Raw genomic sequence first — 12,694 nt, 5'->3', positions numbered from 1 at the left:
CAAAGCTTAAGACAAAGATGCCAATTTCTTAAGAAAAATGTACCAGTACTGGATTAGCACTGCTAGACTGAAAATCTCACCATSTGACAAGACATAAGCACAGAAAAAAATTGTGACATTAAGTTGTGTGAGGCAAACTGAAAGCAGCAGGGAATAGAATTTGATTGCTTTTGCTCAGTTTGAATAAACTGCAATTTTACTAATTTAAAACAAAAAAAAAAAACCAATCAACCATCATCAGACATTTCCTTGCCAGAACACAGGACAGGGGAGGACACTATCAGTATTTCTACATGTGTTTACAGGATATGTGCATAGCCCTGCCTAATCATGCTTCAAATGTAACCTTATGCTTAATACACACATGCTACTAAATAAAGTCTTTTAGACTCCAACGGAAATTCAGGGCTCATCTTATGTATTTTAATACTGAAACACCCAAATGATTTTAAGAATTGAATGCCCCTTATTGGATTGGACACTATTCACAGCTGACAAATTAAAACATGAAGGCACTAGAAGAGTGCTCTTTTCCCAGATGTAGGCCTACTTGATGAAAAACCTAAATGCTGCTGCTTTTAGCTATATAATTGAACCAAACCACAGTTTTGGAAGTCATAGGTTTAAACTTCTTGACACTGAAAATACAAGACCAATTTTATAGCCCTGATTAAGTTTTTATACACAGAACAATAATCCAAACACTACCACATATCCAAACTTAGAAAACTGAAGCTGTTCAAGTCCAGATCTGTTGGTAGTTCTCTCTCATACACACATCAGAGGTGGTACATACACATTYCTCCTCTTTCCAAAATCTCATGCATCAATCTTCAGAGCTGCTAGATAAACAAAGTGGAGCTCTTCATTTGGAAGCGCAATGKCAAAATAGCTGTATAACTCATTCTCAGAGAAAACTGGAGCACCTGCTGATTACTGGTAAAAATCCGTAAGTCCTCCAGCAAACATGAGGCACCRAATTCCCTGCTGGAACACCATCAGAGTGTCACAGCAATGTCTGCCAAACTGGTCACAGAGCCTTAACTGCTTCCAGGAGAAAAGTTATGTTAGATACCAAATACCTGATATAAAGGTGTACAAGGAGAGCTAGAGAAGTGCTCAGTATCCAAATACCAAAGATGACACTTCAGAATACTAAACAGTGAGTAGTGCATAACCCAGTCACCTTTCTATCTCCAGCACAGGTTGGACTTGGAGMAAAAGGCTCAGGAAAAACATTCAGAAGCCTAGCAGGACTGTTTAACCTGTAACCCTTCTTATATACCAAAACCAAGAAAACAGGTCTGATGGCTTTCTTTGCATCTCCTTCTTTTTTTTTTAAAAAAGAGGAGATGATGAAAACCTCCAAATCATGTGCATCTAATATTGATTTTTCATATTTCATTTATGCTTTTTATATACACAAGAACCTAACTAAAATCTCACTATAAAATAACTTCTAAAGCAGAATATTCTTTCAACTGGTTTTTAAGTTCATGTGCTTTCTCAAGTTTGAAAAAATATATATATTCATATACAACTGAGGAAATAAAACTCAATTTCACTATATGTAGTTACAGTGCTGTAAAGAAAAAAATAATTTATAAACTATTTCAAGTCTGAAATGTTATGTTCAGACTAATGCAAAGGCTAAGCCTATGGTCCAGGACCTGTTTTTCATCTAAATGCTGAGACAGGTGATACAGGAGCTCAGCCTTTTTGTGATGGACATTTCTCTCTACCCCATTCCTACAGRATTCTCTGACTTGCTGCTGAAGCCCTCCCTGAACCTCAACCACAGCAGCATCATCCACTGGTAGCTCAGAAGTAAAGGTCCACAGGGATCATTGCTACCTCTTAGGTCAGTTTTTCAGTAAGATCACACCACTGAAGGACACAGTGCAGAGGTGTTAACCATTCACAGTTACTCAGAAGTTCAACGGAGTACTTTAAGTAGTGTCTTCTGTAGGTGCCCTTCGCTGCCGAGCAGATTTCTGTCTCGCTCTCTGAGGTGAGGGTGGAGTTTCCTGTTCAGCTTCAGTCTCTGAMGGCTCGTTGTCTCCCTGCTGGGATCCCGTGTCACCTATCAATTCTCTCAGGAATTTGAATTTAGACAAAAACAATTGCCAGACCACATACCATCCTGCAGAAGAAAGAAAAAAGGTACTGCTCAGTTACTTCATACAAACTGATAATCAGCTCTCAGGCAAAGTATATCAGAAAAGTGAAAAGTTTGATCAGCTCCCATCCTCTACTTGCCAACCCCAATAGCCCTCCTCAACACACCCACTCCTTTCTGAAGTCCTATAAATACCAATTCAACTTCACAAAGTTTGTCCTCATCCAGGAGCAACATTTAAGCTACAGAAAAAGCCCCACACATTCCAAACTGAATTGCCACAGCAAGTAGTAGGTAGGTGATCACCATCGCCACCACACAGATGGAAGTCTTAATTATCAGGAGAAAAGAAGTCTAGTGGTTATATCTCAAACATGGAACAGGATTCGTTACACAGGCACTGTGAAAAGATAGCACTAGAACTTCTACACTCATTTCTACACTTCATTCTGTAAATCACAATTTTAAAAGCTGCATTACATAATCAYTATTAAGCATACTTGCTGAGATCTTCAAATCAGTACCATGTTTTATAATAAATCCTATTCTGAAATGGACACGTCTTCCTTATGTTCATAAAAAGACCACATCTAAATTCAAGGAGCCCCGTCCCCATGCCCAAATCCCACTAAAGTAAAATTCACATCCTCTGCTAAATTTGTGTTCTGCTCCACTGCTAAAATACTCTAGCTCCCAAAAATATGCAAGTAAAGAACTGAGATGGCCACATTTTTAGAATCTCTCTTAGAAATACTTAAGATCCTCCTCCTCTCTCTTGTCYAAGTGTTGCTGTAACAGGTAGCCAAAAAAACTTTGAAAAGAAGATAGAAATATATTAAACCTAAGCCAGAATCTTAATTTTTAAAAGAACATAGAACAGGAATACAACTTCTCTATGAAATCCAGTTAAGTGGARCAACACCAACAGCCACCTGTCCTGCATGGAGCTATATATTCATAGTCCCATTCTATGTTCAGAAGATCTTGCCAGCTATTCAAGCCTATACTGCTGGCCTATTCACATATTAAGAGCTCTATTTTACAGAGCAAGGGAAAACCATCCTCTCAATTACACAGCTGCCAGCAGAAACAGACTTCTGAGAATGGATAACAGGACATATTAGGAAGGGGGGAGAAAGACTAATAAATTGCACTTATATAACCACAGCACCTCTACCCATATTCCTCTTCTGTAGTCAGGGCAATCCATTGCTTATGACAAAAACAAGATCCCACCCTTCTCCTCCTTCCTGGAATACTTTTYACATCCTGCAGTTTTTTAATTTCACCGACTTCTCTACTCCTGAGGAAAGTTGRAGGAAAGCTTTTATATGACAACCTTTTATGATCTAAATTAATTCCAAAAGCCTACACAAATAGTTCCTTTCCCATTAATATCTAAACCCTTAAATGACTTGTGATTAAATTGAATCTGACATCCTGCAAATGCATTACATTCCCCTGCACCTAGGAAAAAAAAGCCCTGATGGTAGATGGATGAGCTTGGCTTCTCTTTTCTTTCAGAACTAGAAGCAAAAATTGAGGTAGCATGTTGTTTCCATTGAAAGATATTTCAGATCTCTAAGACCTTCAATACTTTGTGCATTCTGGAGACCAATCAATCAATTTTTCTTATCCTTCTAAACAATTAGAAATAATTAAATTTTCAAGAGTCATGCTCATTTCTAGTTCACAAGGAAAGAAATGMATGAAATATTTCAAGTAAATACAGGACACTTGCAAAAAATTACAGAATATTACAAGCTGTTTAAAAATGTCTTCACGTCCCGAATTTGTTGACAAAGTTTGAGACACTTGAGTTRGAATACACGAGAAGCACATTTTACTAAATTCACTTGAAGACTTGGTGGAGGAACTCTCAGCCATAGATTTTTTTCTTGGGGTTGTGCTTTACTTGGCTGTTTAAAATCCTGACCTGCAAAGTGAATTATCAACAGACATTACTTCCACAGAACACCACATGCAAGAGGGAGAGAGGAGGATGAGCCAAAAAAATTCAGGGCATTCCCAGAAGTTTTAGGGAGATTTTTGGAAGCATGACTTGAASAGATTTGGTGTAAATATTTAGTGTAAATATATAGTATATTCCACTGAGAGAGGTATTTCAAGCTAAATAAAGTGAACCACRATTCCTCTATCACTGCAAACAAGCTACTTAACACTCAGAATTACTACGGGGTGTGTGTTGGGGAAATACTAAGTAATGTACAAAGTTCATTCACACTCTCAAGAAAAACAGCATTAATTTCTTTTCAGTATTTGTTCTGAGTTAGAGAGCAGAGCAGAATGGTCTAAGCATCCAACCCTGAGTACCATAAATAGACTTTGGAGCTCTCYAGTGCCAGACTCCAAACAAGACAATGCAAATAATCAGCCAACGAAATTGCTTATAGCAGCCAAGCAATCAGACTAGTGGTAACAGGTAGGTGAAACAAACCACAATGCAGTGGGTTTAAAAGAAAGTTATAACAGGCTTAGCCAAAGATTAACAGTGGGAGGGCAACCAGGCTTCAGAATGAGAATTTCAAAACCTCACAAGATCTCCCAGCCTGTAACAGAGACTTTTAGGCATAAAGTAATCACAGTAGAAAAATTTCTTTCTTTCACTTGCTCTAGTTACTGTGCCAGCTTGAATGGAAAGTTAAAAAAAAATCCCAAGACAAACACATTTGTCTGAATCAAGTTAAGACTGCGTCTTCAGCCGAGCCTCCCTGTCACCTTGCTGTTACTAAATAAATAAGAATTTCCTTGGAAATGWCCAGACTACTAAAAAACAAGTCATTCTGGGTAAGAAAAAAAATCACTCCAGCAACAATATCAACTAAATATATCATTAAATAAAACCACACACACAGACACAAAGCCTGGATGCAGATTCACAGTGCTGAGTTACTTCAGCAAATCAAAGACAATGAGTTTTCTATTAATTTCTCATTCTCTTACTGCAAAATGGTAACACACGGCACTGTGTCATACTGAAGAACTCTAAGTTACTTACCAGGGCATTTTAAAAAATAAAGTAATTGTAAACTAATTCAAAACATATACATACAAAAAAGGAAAATGGGCATTTTTATGCACTCTTGTCTGTATGTGGCTCTGTTTAGCCTTGCAGCTTTTTTGCTGTAGAGTTYTTCCTGGCCAGGTAACTGACACCATTGGTTTGCATCTCTAACATTTCCACTTTGTTTAGGTAAGCTGCTCTCAAAGAAKTCCTACTGGTTTAGCTTCACCACACACAAAACATTTGATTCGAATCAGTCTTTCAGTGCTTGCTTTGTTTTCTTYAGCTATTTGATTTACCTTTTAAAATCATCCATAGCTTGATTGAGCCTGTGGAAGCCAAACAGCACACCCACAACACGCCTTCAACAAACAAGCAGTGATGACATGCAGACTATAACACGGAATACTGCTACACTAATTGGTGAAAGAAGTTGCCTCTCAAAGACTGATTAAACTTACATCAATGCAATGACAAATAGGGGACCCAGCTCTTGCTGTAGCAGGTACTTACTTGATTCAGTGTTGCAAAATCCAATCTACCCAGTATTTTGGAGCTAAGCAAAACAGCAGCTCCCAGACTTGCAGAGTTTAGTACTCAAAAAAAACTGGGAGACACCATCTCACTTAAAAATGCCACAGCCAGATGCTATGCAAAGACATTTAAGCTACATTTGGTACCGTGCCATCAGCATGTCAACTTCCATTTCATAAATCACAATGCAATATGTTTGTGAAGACAGGACTGTGAGTCAAAGCTTTTGACTGACTCATAGCAGTTATATGTAACATCCATGCAATTCAGATGTTAAACAGACTAATGATCTGACTAGATTTCATTAAAACTTTTTCTGTTACTTCCTACAYGAGCTCTTGGTTCTTTGCAAAGGGAAAAGAAACCCTGATCCAACTACAGTGTTTATTCCCACTCCAAAAGTGAGGGATACAAGTGTCAAGCCCATCTATTTCATTCACCTTTCACTGGCTTGTATCCAACAGCTAACAGTTTTCTTTATTGCAGAACATTTTCCTCCTCCACTTGAATCAGTAAAAGCAAAGAAAACAAAAACGCCAAGGCTAACACAGAGTGYTGGGGAAAAGCAGCCTGATTTTTCTTATATGAAATAAAAATGAAATCAAGAAAAGAAGCACAGTGATGCAGTAACAGCACAACACAGAGAAGATACGGCTTCTAGCGCTGACCCTGCTGTGAAATCCCTGTGCAGCCTTGCAAGATCACTTTCCTTCAGGATCCATAGTCATTTGCAAATAGGAARCTTTCACTCCAGAACATGGGAACTAATTTAGAACTGGGTTATCACCATGGTGAATATTGCCTATATTYAAATGCTGAAGTGTCCATCACAGAAAATCCTAAGCAGCTACAGCTGCAAAAATAGGAGCATGCAGATTGAGACAYTAACCTGGGATTTGGGAGAACAGGGTTCTACTCTGATCTCAGACAATTACCGCAAATATGCACAAGTCACTTCATCCACATCTCTGCAACAGTGCAGCACTAATATACTACCCTTTGGGTAGCTTTGCTATGGAGAGGATCAGACTGAAGGAAGCATTCCTCTGACACTGGAATAACAGAGGACATCAGGTGACACGGCGCTTGGCTCTGCACAGCTCCTTAAACCTGGCCCCACTTAATGCAACACTACCACTTGCTGCTTGCTGATSATCAAAAGGAAACTTGCTCTCCTCTCATCTCCCATTTATAACAGTTTCAAAACTCAACTCCAAATTAAAGGATATTTTCRTTTTATGAGTGGTCTAATCAAGCATGACTTTCCTCATATGTTGTATTTCACAAGAATCACTCACTGAAGACAGTAACAAAATTGTTTAAACAACTCATTAAAGAAAATTTATTCAGGTGGAATTTAGGGCTCAAATGTTTTCCTGTCTGCAATTGAATTCAGACTTGTGAAAAGAACCACACATTCATTTCAGCACTTACAGTTACATGATTTTTATTTTAAGGTTGTATCTCTTTAACCACATCTCATTAGCCTCTTTTGCCAAATGAGATGAACACTTCCATCTGTTCCAGTGAAGGCACTTTGGCAATTTCACATAGCTCCATGCATTACTACACTGAGAAAATAAAACAAATACACAGAGGTAAGCAGTACTCGAGTTCACCTTGTCTGGTATTTTATTTTACCCTAAATCCTTGACTATGCATGAGTTCCTCCCACCTCAGAGGTATGTGGAACACACAAAAGCAGCAAAAAGACTACCAGAAAAAGTGTGAATAAAAAAGGTGGAAGCAAGTTATCTTAGTCCCACTTTTAAAAGAGCAWCTAAAAATTTGCTGGTTTTACAGTCCCTTAATGGTTTCTATGTCAGATGTGATCAGTTTACAAATAGAGACACTGCTAGCTGCAAGCCCTTCGTGCTTCCAAACTAATTCAGATTAACACTGAAAGTAGTGCTTGCCAGCATCCAGACATGTTTAAAAGAAAAAGAAATTGGGTCATTTATTCAAAGTATATTTACAGACATAAATGCCTAATTCAGGCATAAGCATTCACTATTCACATTGCCAAAGAACAGGTCCAAGTAACTTCTGATAATTTGTGCTCAGAATTTTGTCTTTTCACTTTAAAGAAAAGGTAAAGTGATTTTTTTCCCCATTATTTAAGTTTTGATAGCACTTATCACACCATATCTGCATGAGCAGCAGAAATCCACATGACCTGAGAATGCCTCACAGATATTTCAGTCTACTGCTCTCTTCAGGAAATCACACCATGAGTTCTTTTATGGGCAGGTCAAAATCCAAATCATAGCTCTTTATGGTCTTGAACCATATCTTGAAATTCCTCTCAAAAGGCTTTTTCAATACCTCTTGTCAGATGCCTGGAAAAYATTCTCATCATCAGATCATGTTTACTCTCGATTATTTCCAGTCCTTCTTATGYCAGATTTGTCCATTAACTTGTACGTCTCACTGGCTGGCATTTACTCACATGCTGTCACACGCAGCACTTGGGCAGTTTCTTCTCCACCTGCTCACCTACAGGTCTCTATTCTTTACAGCCCTCACAGGGACTGGGAAACTGCTTACCACTAGCATAGGTAAGCAATCAAATTCAAAGTAGCTTGTACTCAGATTTTTTTCCCAATAGTGGTCTTGACATTGTTTTCCTTKAATATTTTCTATGGCAAAAGAAGTGCAACTGGTATAACCAATATTAATTAATTAATAAATACAATGTGATGGAAAAAAAATTACAAATACTATAAATCATTATCAAATCCTATTGAGTCACTTCTAACAGGGTAACATTTCAAATCTCTCCCCAAAAAACCAAAGGAATGTGCCAGCTTTCTGTRTTCAGTACATCTGAAACCTAGGTGACTTTTAGCAATCATTTTATAAGCTTTGACACTCATTAAAATAAAATACAATGAAGCATTTGAAATATTCATAGAATTCAAGATGAATGYACAATATTAACTGCAAACTGCTAAGTATTTACAAGCTACTTAAAAATAAAGTTATTAATTACTTCTGCTCTCATTAAGCATGAAAGCACTAGGCAAATGGTGATGTTAGCAGGCAAAGCTAATGCTTAGCATTTCAATTCCATTTGTCATATACAGACAAAAGAAGAAAGGCCTGAGGAAAATGATCCTTGTTTCTGACTTAGAACAGCATATCACAGAATTGTATTACTCTTTCAGCAAGACAGTAAGCAAAGATATTGTATGCATACTTTGGAAATATAAAAATCCTAGCAAGTACTGTGCTTCATCTTCTAMAAGTTGACAATGGCCAGTCAACACCTAATGAAGGTAGAGAAACAWGAATAAATATCCACTTAGGTCACTGTTTAGTCTGTAACAAAGCACAGTACAGGAYATGCAGGAAAAGAGCACAAGACCAAGCAGAGTACAGTCTTGCAATTCCAATTATCAGTGTTTCACAGATTTCCTCACCCAAGATAAGGACCAGGATGCTGATCTTTCTTCCATTAACTTTAAATGACAGAAGTTTCAGCATTCAAAATACTCCTTATTAATGAGCTTACAAATTATTTCCCCATTGTGTAAAAGAAAACTTTTTGTTTTCAGACTGTTGCTTGACCATTTAACCTCRCATATTCCAACTCCTCTGCAACGATGACATTTCACAACACTATCCACTTCACCTCTGACATGCTACTCAGTGGYGTAGCCACCCTTCCTCCAGTCATCTACATTCCAGCCTTGACAGATCTAACCTGTTCAGTTTCTTCATGCAGAAATAACTTCACAGGTCTCAATACAGAATCRATAAGGAAATAGTATCTTTTTAAAAAGAAACTAGGATTTCATTTTTTTTTAATGAGATAATACACTTTAACAAGAAAATACACTTCGTGAGACATTTGTACATGGATGATTCCTATAGCAGTATAATGGCATTTTCTCTTCTATTTCAGGCTTCTAATGTTTCATTTGCTTGCTACAAAGCACTACACAGATAATTTGGGGAAATGCTTGCAACTACCTCAGCTAATCCCTTCTTTGGGACAGTAACAGCTCAGTTTGATTCCATGACATCTCTCCACATAAATGACATGTGTATGCACTTCACACTTTCTGTGTGCATTACTTCATACRTGTTAATACTGGACTTCACTTCTCATTTCACTATCTAGTCCCCTGGTTATGCAAAATCTTTTCATAATGCTTTGTCRTTTAAATAACAAAATTAGCATTTTTTAAACGATTAAATGTCATCTTCACTTTGCTCCCTCAGTTTTCAGAAATCACTTATAAACCCACCTGCCACCAAGTTGGCTGTAAGTCTAATAAGCCTCTCATCACATATCATATTTTGAATTTGATTGTGTGTTTTTTGTTTGTTTTGAGAGCTGCATAAGCTCTGCATATTGGCCAGAACACTCACACAATACACGGCTGATTCCTTTCAAGAACTCCAACAGACCTGCAAGTCATGCCTCCACTGAAAAAAAACATTCTCTCTGCATTCTAAAAAAAATTAAACCAAAAAAAAAAAAGCAAGCCTTGGATGAATCATCAAGGTTGGAGGAAACGTTTAAGATCATCCAGTCCAACGATTCACCCAGCAGTGCCACTGTAATCCCTAAATCACTAAACCATCACCCAGTGSCACATCCAGACACCTCTTGAACACCTCCAGGTGTGCTGACTCCACCACCTCCCTGGGCAACCTATTCTAATGCCCGACCACCCCAACAGACAARAATTATTTTCTAATCTCTAACCTGAATCTCCCCTGTCCTAGTTTAAGGCCMTTTCCTCTGGTCCTSTCACTGGAGGCACAGTAGATGGACGGGCCCTCACCTCACTACAACCAGGTCAGGTGTTTGTAGGGGAGGGTGAGATGTCCCCTGATCCTCCTCCGCTCGATCCACGTAAGAAAAAACCTTCTAAGAGCTGCTTTCAATCAATTTTAGCAAACAGATGTCAGAATCTGAGCGATGTCAGTCGCAAGTTTACTTCTTGCACTCCCTGGCATTTCAGAGCCGTGCGTGTAGAAGCCGCACAGGGTGACTGCTCAGGAGCCTCATCACTGAAAAAAAGTCCTCAGTTTCAGAGGAAACACCGAATTAAACACCGAAGTAGGGCTCTGGGAGTATACCGACGCTGGAAACGACTCGTGAACAAAGAGAAGAGGGCGCTGCGCACCACWCTCGCTCCCCCACACGCCGGGGCACGGTGCCCTTTTCCTCCCCTCAGTCAATCCGAGCCAAGAGGAACCACCACAGATTGCGAGCCCGGCGCGSCGGTGCGAGGGCGGGCGGGGAGCTCCAGCACCGCACGCCGCAGCCGAACCAGCAGCCGCCCCCCCGCGCCCCGGCGCTCACCGCACAGCATGAAGAGCAGCACGCAGGCCAGCGTGGCCACGATCACCAGCAGGGTCAGCCCGATGCTCTGCCACATGGCGCGGCCGGGGGAAGCCCAGAGCACCCAGGCCGGGCCGGCGGCCGCGGCGGCCGCGCTTCTGCTCCTCCTCCCGCCGCCGAKCGACCCGGCGGCCAGGAGGGGCGGAGCTCCCGGATCACCGCACAGGCTGGATGGGAGTTGGGGCATGTTGGGAGTTGTAGTTCATCATTCTCCCCAGCCGGCCCGTGGGAGAGGGCGACTCCCGCCAGCGAGGACTACAAGTCCCGGTGTGCCCTGCGGTGCGGTGGTAGTGGCGAGSGGTGGGAGGGCTGTGTGAGGGCATGGGAGCGGTTGGTGTGGTAGAACCGCGGGCGGCGGCGGCTGGAGCCCTGAGCGGGGCAGGAGGCCCGTAGGGCATTGTGAGAGGTGATTCAGGGCCAGGTTGGACGGGGCTCTGAGCCGCCTGCTCTGGTGGAAGATGCCCCTGCCCGGAACAGCGGGGTTGAAGGTCGATGATCTTTAAGGTCTCTCACGCCCCAAACCGTTCGATGATTCCATCACTCTATAACTTAGATTTAGGAATGGGGCAACCTGATCTCTTTATTCTCTTTCTCTCTTTCGCCATTCCTGCTCCTGCGTCCCCCCAGTGAAATCTATACAGGGGCAGCAGGAATATCCMGGCCTTAGCCAAGGAAGCGATTCACCTGTGCCTCCCCGACGTGGTTCCAATTCCAYCTGACCTTGGCTCTTGCCCTCTGTTGACGTGATGGTGGCATATCAAAGCTGGCCCTTCCCACTAAAAAGAAATCTGAGGAAATAATTTCTCCCAGAATTGTGAGATAATCTTGATTGTGATACGAACTTTGCTGTTAGCACTGGAATAAAGTTATAATTTCCCTTTGTCGTGTAAAAGATGCCGGGTTAATGTTTCTAAAATTACTGGAAATGTGTGTAAATCCACTACTACAGAAGCTTAATTTCTCATGGGCATGCCACCATTGCAGGGGCATGTGAGAGAAAGCTAGTCCACTTCTTTTATGCAGTATTTAAAAATCTCCCCTTTTAAGTGAAGCTAAAACTTACTTCTGTTTTCCTGATCTCTCAGCATGCCATCTGTGCCCTCATTTCAGGATACCTGTGAACCAAAATTGCCTGCACGTGAAGTCACCTGTCCACATGCTTAAATTTGCGGTCACTTTCCCAAATCAAGCTAGAGTTCTCTCTTTCCTATCCTAACCTTCTTTCCTAACATTTCCTGCCCTGTTTAATACTCTGCCTGGAGTATTAAACCACTTAGCRTATCTTTTCAAAGTATGATTTAATTTGAAACATGTTTTTTGTTATTTTTCAAGTTTTTACTTTGATATGTCTCCCGATCTTTCAGTTATTACGATTCTCCCCTCAGCAGTTGTTACATATAGTTAAGCAAAGTTTCTTCTTTTATTGCAAACAAAGCAAAGTTGTAACAGTTGCTACCATATTAACTTTTGAAAAATAAATGTCCCCCTAGTTGTACTGTTCTGTTTCTCTGCTTTTTTTTGCTTATCATCTCCAGTTAGAATAAGTTCTCTGGATATGGGACTGCTACCTTCTCTTTTCTGTAAAATAGCTGTGATATTTTAGGACTATTAAATTTTTTTCATGTGTGTCATCCTATGGTTCCCAACTGGTATAATA

General features: G+C 40.3%; 1 protein-coding gene across 1 annotated transcript; it reads right to left on the bottom strand.

Annotated features, from left to right (window-relative positions):
• Positions 1–1,343: 1,343 nt before the first annotated feature.
• On the bottom strand, positions 1,344–11,170 carry SMIM13 (small integral membrane protein 13). The gene is made up of 2 exons (XM_057370439.1): positions 10,999–11,170; positions 1,344–2,143 (listed from the first exon to the last, which is right to left on the bottom strand). Exons 1-2 carry the CDS (start codon positions 11,072–11,074, stop codon positions 1,950–1,952), a joined length of 270 nt encoding a protein of 89 aa, XP_057226422.1. The 5' UTR covers positions 11,075–11,170; the 3' UTR covers positions 1,344–1,949.
• Positions 11,171–12,694: the final 1,524 nt, after the last annotated feature.

The sequence above is a fragment of the Malurus melanocephalus genome, unplaced genomic scaffold, assembly GCF_030028575.1.
Source record: "Malurus melanocephalus ecotype Western Australia unplaced genomic scaffold, MMel_1.1 scaffold_126, whole genome shotgun sequence".
Taxonomy (NCBI): Eukaryota; Metazoa; Chordata; class Aves; order Passeriformes; family Maluridae; genus Malurus; species Malurus melanocephalus.
Note: the sequence above shows the minus strand (reverse complement) of the source record. Positions and strands in the feature narration are given on the sequence as shown.